This window comes from Gavialis gangeticus, unplaced genomic scaffold (genome assembly GCF_001723915.1).
Source record: "Gavialis gangeticus isolate Ggan-Ray unplaced genomic scaffold, GavGan_comp1, whole genome shotgun sequence".
NCBI lineage: Eukaryota > Metazoa > Chordata > Crocodylia > Gavialidae > Gavialis > Gavialis gangeticus.
Genome location: NW_017728980.1, coordinates 2,005,945 through 2,017,299, shown reverse-complemented (window position 1 = coordinate 2,017,299; position 11,355 = coordinate 2,005,945). Strand labels below are relative to the sequence as shown.

The 11,355-nt window shown below is 48.9% G+C and overlaps 1 protein-coding gene across 1 annotated transcript in view; it reads left to right on the top strand.

Moving 5' to 3' along the window:
* KIRREL3 (kin of IRRE like 3 (Drosophila)) overlaps nucleotides 1-11,355 on the top strand; it is a 420,743-nt gene that overhangs the window by 194,789 nt on the left and 214,599 nt on the right. The window contains exon 6 of the mRNA XM_019509067.1: nucleotides 9,534-9,639. Within this exon, the coding sequence (XP_019364612.1) occupies nucleotides 9,534-9,639 (106 nt within the window). The remainder of the gene's footprint in view (nucleotides 1-9,533; nucleotides 9,640-11,355) is intronic.

The window sequence follows — 11,355 nt, the reverse complement described above, 5'->3', positions numbered from 1 at the left end:
GGGGGGGGGGGGGTGTACCCTCCTCCCCATTGGCTGCAGGCTGAAGCAAACTGATTCAATAATTCAAATTAATTACAAGAACCCAGGCAGGAATTATTATTGTAGCCAAGTGGATTTACAGTATGATGAGTTATCATTTATGCAAATTTCTTCTTAAAAAAATATCCCCAGCATCTTTGTTTCTGGTGGGGAGTCGCAGAAACCTTACTGAAGTACTAGCAAGCACAATTTCACTTGTGAAAGGAAAGATCAAAGACTTTAATTCATTTCCTTCTTGCTTTTTTATCAACATTTTTAAGTGCAGGAGGGAGCACTGCTCATTTTAATACAAAGAGACTCCTCTGTAAATCCTAGGCACAGCTACTAAACCATCAAACAATGGGGAAGCTACTAAAAAGAAGTGTGATTCATACTTAACAAAGGAAGGTGATTAGCCGTTGTTGTATAACAATGGGAAGTGTCAGGATGCCTGCAAATGAATTAGAAGCATGCTATATATCTCTGGGCTGTTATGTTAGTGTGTCTCATTTATATTCCCAACTGCGCCCATCTTTATTGTAATTTGAATTGCACATTTTAAAATGAGATTAGGGTAAATTGAAAATACCTATAATTTCCCGTCATAATTTCCCATCCAAAAGGCAGGTGGCTTCACTTTCAACAAAGCGGGGTTCTGGCTGTGTAAATATCACACGGCCTAATGAGGTGGGAACATGGTGAAGGAGAAGGGATTGCAGTATCCAGCCTCGCTGTCCAGATTGCTGTTGCTTACTACTTCTCCCTTCTGTCTTTTGGAGCCTGGTGCTGTCGACAGCTGCTGGCACCTCTCTTCACTCCTCTTACAGACCAGCTAAGGTCACTCCCAGGGGACAACTCATGCATTTCTTTGGTATGGGTCATGGGGAAGGCCCCCTGCCTTCCTGTTCAGGTGAGCGCAGCTCAGCTATTACTAATTAGTGCCTCCTAAGGAACCGTTGCAGGGGAAGAGGAGGCTACAGTAGTATCTAGGTTACTTGCTCCCACCCTGCAGGGAACTGAGGGCTATCATTCCTGTAACTGCAGATGAACTGTCACCATCCCGTCCACTGCTCCTGAGGCTCACCCTTACTTTAGCACCAGCCTCTTCTCTGCTCTTCCACACAGTGGAGGTAACAGCCGTCCCCTCTGCAGAAGAGGAGAGTCACTGGGTGACCACTCTGTGGTTTGGATGACATTGGTGCCTGTTATTCTTGTAACACTGTGCCCGTCTGTGCCTTCTGGTTCTAAAGGCATGAGCTTACGGCCAGAGCTAATAAGTCACAAATGACTCCATACGGCTCAGCCCACCATGAGAGGAGGACAGATGTCTGCATGGGGCAGTCTGTGAAGAATGCATATTGCCTGAGAAACGCAGGACAATGATCTGTGTCCTAGTTGTTACACAGAAACTCAAGCAAAGGTGGTCAGAATAGTCCTCTCCAGCCTGAGCATGTATAAAGCCCCTGTTGTAACCTAGAGGGGTTTTTCTTTCCAGTTCACGGTGAGAGGCAGGGCAGGTGGGTGAGAGAGAAATGTGCCCGTGTAATAGGAATACATGGAGGCTGATGTCTTCCAAGTCTGTTAACCTTTCCATCACTGGAAAAGCTGGATTTCATAGTTTCATAGTTGGTAGGGTCAGAAGGGACCTGAGCAGATCATCAAGTCCGACCCCCTGCCATGGCAGGAAAGAGTACTGGGGTCAAACGACCCCAGCAAGGTGTACATCTAGCCTCCTCTTCAAGACCCCCAGGGTAGGAGCCAGCACCACTTCTCTTGGAAATTGGTTCCAAAACCTAGCCACCCTGACCGTGAAGTAGCGCCTCCTCATGTCTAGCCTGACTCTATCCTCTGCCAGCTTGTGACCATTTTTTCTTGTCACTCCTGGGAGTGCTCGGGGGAACAGGGACTCCCCCAGTGCCTGCTGGTCCCCCCTGACTAGTTTGTAACAGGCCACTAGATCCCCCCTCAGCCTTCTCTTGTGGAGGCTGAACAGGTTCAGGTCCCATCGCCTCTCCTTGTAGGACCTGCTTTCATTTAAAGGAGATGAACTGAGGAAGCAGTGCCGTGAGTGCTGTGAGACATCCCATTCTTCGTCTTCAAATTTCTAATGGGGGAGCCACGCTGGGGAGCATCTGTCCTGTATTTGCTGACATTGCCAGAAAGCATCAATGGTGGGATACCAAGCCTTGAAATCAGTCGCATTGCCATCTGTTCTGTTGTGCAGTTCACATAGACAGACTTGGTCACGAGAGATGTGTGCTTGGGTTATTGTTCAAATTAGAACCGCCCATAACTCAACGTCTCTGCAGGAGTGGAGCAGACGGGGGAGAAGACTGTTTATGGTATGCGGAGAATAAAACGGGCTTTCTCAAGTTCTTTATAATGGACCATTTTACAGTTGCCTGGTGCACAAGGCCATACTGATTTAACAGGACCAATACATTGTCCTGTCCAATGAACCTGTGGCTGCAGAAGGCGCTAGATCCTAGGAGGGTGAGTGCAGAGAGGTGCAGCATCAGCTAATGTTCCCTCCTACCCTGCCCTGACAACATGCCCTGCATGAAAGCATGAGCTCATTTGCCATGCACACTAGAGTCTCTGCTACATGACATCCTCTCACCTGCTCAGTCTGGATACGGGGACAGTTGGCTGACAAATGAAAACTTGGCTCCAGTAAACTCCATGGCTAAATTTCTGCTGGCTTTAGTACAGCCATATATCTTGTGAATAAACAGTGCAATGTCCAGGGCAATGAAAATAGCACCTTTCATCAGCACAGCACTCTCAGACATGCACAGTTCAGGGGGAAATCTGCAAGAGCCAAGTTTTCCCTTGGTGTAAATCATTATAGCTTCCTCGACACAAGCAGAGTCATACAGAGCCATCTGCTCAGGATTTGGCCCATGCTTTTCACTTGTCTTATTCTCTGTGACTCAGATTGGGCCCAGTTTGTTTCACAGATAAAAATCTGAAATGTTCTCATTAGTCTTCCATGCGGCGTGCAGTCATGCTCAGCAGAGGGTCTGAGAGGTACCATTCCAAATGGCAGCACTAATCAAGATCCACATGGATGTCCTCTGCCATAGCACATGGCATGAATCAGCCCCATTCGGGTCCTGTCGACAGGGTTTGCTTTTCATTTGCCTTTGCAAGGGAGACAGGTGTCTCATGCATAAATGATTGTCAGTCAGATGATGAGCGGGAAAGCGCTGAGCATCTAGGCTCTGCTCCCACCTCCTGGAAATCTGAAACTTCATTAGGGACAGCCCCCACACTGTACAGGAGCCCCAGCTCTGCCTGCTCATCTGATTAGCATTAATGAGCAGCAGTCCACTTCAAGAGTTGTAGTGAGACAGACTCTACTGCCTGTCTCCCATCCAGTGGAAATGCAAAACTCGTCCCTCTCTCCCCAAGCCCCTGTCCAAGCTTGTAGAACCTCAGCTGCTATTGCCGCCCACCGTACTGCAAGCCCAAACGTGGTCTCCTCTTTTGGCAGCATCACTCGTATTGCCCCATGTGAACACAAGTCCACAGGGCCTCCTGTCGGCAGGTTCCTAAAGGACAGCCTGAGAGAAGCTCCGTCGTCAAAATGTGTGTGGCTTGAGGTCTTATGAGAAAACAAGCTAGTAATAGAGAATAAGGCATCTATGTTGATTCTGTCACATGACTCACCCATAATCCTGGCACAAAAAGTTGACTTTGGAAAGGACCAATTTCTGCCCCAGAGAAGTCTACGAAACATGCACAATAAATGCCTTCCTGGTCATACTGTAGCCCTGTGTCCTGACCTGTCCTTTGTGAACACTCCACTGAGGACCCGTCTGTTCGCAAAGTGCCCTCAAGTCTTGAACCTACTCCTGCTGGTATTTGAGTCAGAGACTGGTGCTTCTTTTGGATTTCAAAATGAAGCTTTTTTAGCAGGATATAGTATCCAATTTTGCAGACAAAATCACTGCACAAGCTTGCATACCACAAGTCAGGCTTCCAGCACATGACCTTAAAGAGAGCTCTTTTCATGGGGTCTACAAGTAGCAGATCCCATGTCCTCAATATGGGGCAGACACTGTCTGGGAATATCACAGAATGAGAGAGAGAGAGAACTAGGTAGTTATATAAAGTCTAGTCAGGAATAATTTTGACTTCCTCAACTTATTGACAGTCACGCTCTACATTTTTTTTTAACTAAACGGCATATGAACATAGGATTTGTTAAATTGAATCAGATGGAGTGAACCAGACGGATCTAGTCCAGTGTCTTCTACTACTGATCAATACCAGATATTTTAAGGAAGGTCTCAGAACCTAAGAATAACAGACAGGATAATCTATCTTTCTTATAAGGTTTCGTTCTGCTCTCTAAAAGTCTGAGATCAGCTTAAAACTAAAGACGAGATTCATTTTCCCTTCCAAAATTTGTTCTCATTAATAGTGGTAACTATGGATATTCTTGATGTCTGTATATATATCCAGTCCCTTTTGAACCTTCCTTCTGCCTTTCTTCCTTGTTTTCTCTTTTCTTTCGCTCTCCTCCGAATTGTGTTTGGCACTAAGTATTTTAGATGCTTATCATGTAAAAGGAAAAAAAGAAAAAGAGCACCCTTCTCAAAAGCCGAAAGGCCTGTGACACCAATATGGACTTGGCAGCGATGATTAGCCTGATGAAAGAGCATAAATGCCACTTTCAAGTTAACAGATGCACAAAAAAAAAAAAAATCATCATTACACAGTGTGATATTAAATGGAAACATTTCAAAACAAAAAAATTATTTCCTTAAATGGGAATCAGAGTCTCCCTTTATTATTCTGATGTGAAATATTATGCCTAAGCATGTGCACGCATTAAAGCCTGGTAGATTGAAAAAACTCCCACTCAGTGTGGGAACATTATCAGGGCCCATGCAGTGGGGGAGTGCCTGGCTTGGAAGGAGTTTTTAGATCCTTTAGGAATGCAAGATGACACCATTATAAGAGCAAACCCATATAATGAATAGGGAGATTAATTTTTCTGTTCTTATACTGTGGTCATCATTGGAGGGCATTAAGCAACAGTGACTAACACCTGTCACGTATTTCTTTGTGTATCTTCCCTCCAGGGGGAGAAGCATACACCAGAAAAGGTGTTGTGTTGGAAGGATGGATGGACAGACAGATTGATAGACAGCACCTTCACTGGCTATGTATCCACAAACACCCAAGCATATAATTTAGAGAAAAATCTGACACCAGATCCTCAGCCAGTTATTGAATCTGCAGTTTCCTTGCCACCAGCAGAGTCAGACTGATCTACACAATGAAGCATTGACCAGTGCTTTTTAGTTGTTTTCTCCTTTTTTGTGATTTGAATATGGCCTGATTTGGACCAGAGATAAAAGTCCCATGAGATCCCATGAGATCTGCAGCCATGGGACCTGGCGCCTGGAAGGGCTAGACCAGATCTAGTGCCTCAAGGCCAGGTCCAACACAGCAGGCCCAGGATAAAAGGCTGAGCGAGAGTAAAAGGGTGGAGGCCAAAGCCCCAGCAAGTGAACAATTGTAATATAATAAAAGCCTTAATCTGTCTGTCCATACCACTTTTGCCCAACTGCGCATGCACCAACCTGCTGTGCCGGCCAAGCGGGTGAAGGCGGACACCCTCTGCCACACCACCTCCCCCTGCAGCCTCCCATGCAGGGGCTCCCCCACCCCACCTCCGCACATCAGAAATAAATAATTAGAAATAAATCGATTGGGAATTGCAATTTAACAGCCTCCTCCAGCCTCCCCACAGCAGCTCCCTCAGCCACTTTTCCCACCCCTGGAAAATCAATTAATTGGTCTTTGCAGTTGATAAGTGGCGGGGCCAGCTCAGGAAAAGCGGGAGAGGGAGGCAGCAATTGGCTGCCCACCCGGACTGCAGGGACCCAAGTTTGTCCCGCTGCCAGGGAAGTTTGGTGGCAGGGAACACATGCCTCCCGCCTCCCTGCCTGTGGGCAAGGGGACAGATCACAGTGGCGGCACCCACCCAGCCCTGATGCCCCCCAGAACAGCTGCCAGAGAGCAGAGGGGAGGGGAGGCAGGCGGACAAGGGCCAGGCGGACACGGATCTGCAGGAAGGGGAGAGGAGCAGAGCTGGACGCACCTGTGTGGCCGCCCTTTCCCCATGCCCAAGGTTGTTGCCCAGAGCTGGTGGCCCCCACGAAACTACTGCCCCCCAGCCCTGCAATGGGCCCAGCCCCACAACACCCAGGACAGACCAGAGCCGGGAGCTGGAGCAGGGCCAGCCTTGGCTGCACTGACGGGCTGGAGGGGATGGAGCCCCTGGCACCCCCACCCTGGGTCATCCCTGCAAAAAGCCCCGCCTAGCCCAGGCATTTGGCTAGTACTGCATTAACACCTGTTAGGTTTGGGGTGTGCTGTAGGGAAGGATTGAAGCCTTTAAGGCTTTACATGCCCAGCAGGGCACAGTTAACTAGAAATGCCCAGTGAGGGGCATGGGATTAGAGAGGCCCAGGGCTGTGAGCAACCTCCCTCTTATTACTAGTATTCCATCAAGGTGTAGCAGGCAAGAAGGCAAGGCACCCTAGGGGCAGAGCGAAGTATCGTCATGGATCCACCAGGGAGTGTCGTGGCTACCCCTGGGACCCTGATGTGCTACAACTTATCCTTCTGAGCCTACTCAAAAGGGATCCACTCTAGTCATGTACTTCTTGGTGCAATGCTATATACTGCCTGGAAAAGTGTGTAACACCATGCAAGTATCTGAAACTGTAGCTGGAGAATATAGTGAGGAGGGGAGGAAGGCCCTCTCACCTCTTAGCCTAGTGGTTTGGACACTTGTCTGTGGAGTAGGAGACCCAGGTCCCTCATCCCTTTGGCTAAAGGGGGCTTGAACCTTCTTCTCCCCATGGGTCAGCAATATCCCCTAACCACCAGACTGTGGTGAGCCAAGCCAGGGGGCTAAGAGCACCCTCTACCTCCGCCTGTGCTGGAAGGGAGGATACCTTGACGTATGCTCCCACCTTTCTACAGATAAAGAGAGGTCTTCAAGGTTCAAAGCTTGCAGTCCTGGCAATGGAGGTTGCAGCAGGTTGGCCTGATGGTAACAGAGCTTCTGGGTTCTGTGAGCACAGCTGTCACCGAGAACCAGCGTGCCCTGGTCCCCCTCCCTGACCAAAACCAATGATGTCTTCTGAGGGGAGCCCTGCCATACTTTGAGGTTGTTGGAAGAACAGGGTACTTTCATTCCCTGTAGAAATGAAAGCAATTTAAAGAGCATCCCATCATACCCTTGAATCATTCCCAGTATACTGTATTAAGCACACTGCTTCCATTGACAGTGAGGAGCATTGTGTCACAACCCATGAGGCTGCTGAAAGTTTCACTTGGAAACGCCCCCCCCCACAGACACACACACAGCTCAGACAGACGTGTTGCTCAATTCGCAGGGGTCTTGGGCATCCACAACTCCAGTTAAAGCCTGTGAGGCTGCAGCTGCCCCACACCTATGAAAATCAGTCATCCATCCCAGACTCTTGCAGGGCAGGGTGCAGGAGAACAGAGGACAGTGAGGGGGTAATATGTGAATAGTAGGGCCATAGAAATACGCCATGCCTTCTGGAGTGCAGCCTGACTACCAGCTGCCTCAGTTCTCTCACTGCAGAGCACAAATCCAAGAAGGAATTGATATCTGTTATGACATCGTCTTCTCGAGGCAGCTCCCAAGGGCACCGAGAGTTGGGAGTGCTTAGTGGGTCAGGAAGTCATCATACATAAACCAGAGCTCTGTGGCTTGGAGAGGAGCAAGCCTCTCTCATCACCCTCTGCAGAATCCAGCTTCTCGCTTTGTGTGTGTGTGTCTGAGTGTGTGCATGTCTGTGCACAGTGTATGTAGGGGTGAATTGTGTGCTTGTGTGTTGAGCTTCTGCATTTATATTCATATTGTGTGTCTGTATGGGAGAGGGAGGTACTAATACGTGCGTGCGTGTGTGTCTGGTACACCCTGGGTGCAGTGCATCTGGTATTTGTGCAAGTCTTTGTGAGTTCTGATGCATTTGTGTGTGTGAGATATGATGGTATGCATCATATCTCTGTGAACATGCTGCATACCATCACGGAGTGTATGCGTGCCTAAAGAGTTTTCATTTCCCCCAGCCCCTGCAAAGTATGATCACTATTTTGTGCAGAGCTGTGTACTTCCCGTTTCTTCCACATCTTTCAGCCCTTTAGCTTGTATTGTTTCCAGCAGAGACAACCCCTGATTTTCTAACCTCCCAAGCATTGGCACTCAGCCCCTCTGCTACTGCCTCTGCCTGGTTTTAGCACAGATCATGGACAGGAAAACAAAGAAGGCAGAGAGAAAGGAAGTGGAAATATGGGAGGAAAGAGAAAAATCCATGGGTCTAAGCTGAACTGTGGCTGCCTGAATGATCCAGTGACTTGTAGCACACCTCACAGGGAGACCACAATTATGGTGACTTACCCACCATTCACAGCTGCCATGAATAGACAGATTGGTGGGTGATGGTCTGAGGTACAACTATCTCAAGCTCTTTTGCTAACAGCTGCTTTCCACAGTGGCAGGGTGGGAGAAGAAGGAAATGGCTGGATGTTACAGTGTGCGTGAACAGTACAAGCTGCTCTTTTTGGCACAATTCCTGATGCGCAGTCTCAGCCTCTGGAGCTGGAAAGAGAAACCCAGCTCCAGAGCAGCAGCTGATGAAGGTGCCAGAGCCCAGGTCAGGGCTGAAGTGTCATCCAGTGCCAAAAACAGCAGCTGGGGACTTAGGACACTTGCACTGTGAATAAGACACTTTCCGTCTTCATGGTTTTGTTTCCCCTCTTTGTCTTATTGGTGGAAGAACTGTGTCTGGAGCAGGTTTGCACAACCCTGAGCACAATGGAGCTCCCCATGGCACACTGTGAAGGAAACAGAGTGTGCATGAGATCTAACTCAAGTGCTGCAAGTGAGCCCTCCCATTGCTCTTGCACTGCCTTACCTTAGCTCAGCAGGTGACACAGCAGGTGTTGGAAGGCCTCCAGATGGCTGGTGCTTGCTCCACATGGAGCACTGTCATTGCCCCATTGCTCTTCCAAAGGCAGTGTCCTTCTCAGAGGCACATACTGGGCTGACCACCCAACAGCAGGCCTGGGACTTTGTAGAGGTTACTAGGTCCTCTCCTTCCCAGAGCAAAGGAAGTACCATGGGCTCAAAGCCACTGCCTGTCTTGGGAACAGTATCACAGTGAAGCAAAGTGACCTGACCAAGGTCATGCAGCAGGTCTATCAGAAAAGACAGAAACAGGGCTCCAGCTCTCGGGTCTCAAGCCCAAAAAACCACATGCCTTCACTAAATTTTGTTTTGGGAATTCTGGGCTTCTGGCACTAAAGGGGTAAAGCCATCGCATTGCTTACCTACCTGCCAATTAGCATACAGAGTAGACAGCCTGGCTGTGCAAGTGACAGGGCAGCTGTGTGATGCTGCAGTAGCCTACAGTTACCTGTGTGAACGCTCATGGGTTTTCACTGTCTCTCTGCAGACCCACCTCTCGTGAACCTGTCAGTAGAGCCCCAGCCTGTCCTGGAGGACAACACGGTGAAGTTTCACTGCTCTGCAAAGGCCAACCCTGCAGTAACCCAGTACAGGTAAGACTGCCTCGGTTGTCAACTGTTCTTTGTGGGCAACAAAGGCCCCTCCTGGAGTGCTGCTTCTCTTTGAACAGGTCTCTGGCTGGCTATAGACCAGCACTAGCTCTAGAGACAGGTTCTGGTCTCCCCTCCCAGCTGTGATGAGCCCTATCTGGGATGGCCAGGCAAAGCTCTAGCTGGAGCAGAGAGCTACCACCATTGTCTACTGAAATGCACCTGACCTTCTTCTCAACGCGGGCTCCCCCTCCTGGCAGAGCTGAACTGCCCAGCGATGGGCCAGCGCTGTTTGATGCTCCAGCAGCAATCCCTTGTGTCTGTGATGTTGTATGCTAATAGGCTTCGATTGTCTCTGCATCGGGCCGTCTGGTGCATTTTGTTGCATACAGCATCTCCTCGGTCAGAGATTCACTGGCACTTTCAAGAGGATTAGAGTCCTGGCACTGAGCTAGCGGAACCATCTGTTTGGGGATGCAACTAGCAAAACATGGGCACCAAATGAATGCTCTATTATGGAGAAGTTTGGTTTATTATATTTTTTTGCATAATCTTTTACATTTTGAAAGATACAACTTCATTAGCATCTCTGTGTATCTCCTAACGATCACGCGCCTGGCACCCGCCTCTCAGCCCGCTTAATCGGATCAGCGCAGAGCAAACCTCAGGCACTCAGCAGAGACTCCAGATCAGGAGAAGGCCATATGGCCTAGAGCATGGATTTTTAAGGCTTGATTCCAGGGTAGATGTCAGGGGATCCTCACTGCAGCATTGCCCCAAACTGGGGAGGAAGATCTTGGCCTGATCATGAGGCTACACAAAGGAAGGTTGTAGGTGGTAGGTCACAATACAGAAAAGGTTGAGGGCCTTTTCGTGTAGATCATAAACTATGTGTAAGTGTTGGCAGTGGGGGGGCACAACTTCATGCTACCACTGCCGCTTGCACAGCTGCCAGGTCCTATGCAGAAATTTGCCCTATGCCCCTCCATTGGTGCAGAAATCAGGGGGAGGGGAGGGGCACATGCCCCCTGTGCCTCCCCCCCCCATGCATTGCCTATGGTGTAGAGGTCAGAGGTGAAAAAGGACTGAGAACACCTGGATTCTGGTCTGAAATTTGAAATTGGCCTTGGGCAAGTCAGTTAATCTGACTGTTTGTCAGTTCTTCCACCTGTGGAATAAAGATCCTCCCCTCCTCCCAAAGGGTCTGTATTGGGTAGTTAATTAATGCTTGTAAAATCAAGGGTCATATGATCCAAGTGTGGGTGAGGGGTGTCTTTTGCCCCAGGATCTAAACATTTTGCTTTTAAACCTGCCCCTCTAAGTCTTCAAGCCCTTATGATTCTGTATGTGAAATTGGTATGCAGAGTCTGCCTGAGTCTGCAAGCAGCCTGAAACAATAGAGCTGAAAAAGGCCCATTTACCCACAGGAGGTGGGGATGCTGAATCCTACTGGTGCTGGATCCTAAATGTCAAAGGGGGTGAGAGGTATCATCTGGAGCAGTGTTGGGGGTGTCAGCAGGCTCAGAGTTCTTACCCAGCTCTTCTGGGTTATTTCATTTCATAGTTTCATAGTTTCTAGGGTCGGAAGGGACCTGAGCAGATCATCTAGTCCGACCCCCTGCCATGGCAGGAAAGAGCACTGGGGTCAAACGACCCCAGTAAAGTGGTCATCCAACCTCCTCTTAAAAACCCCCAGGGTGGGAGCCTGCACCACCTCAC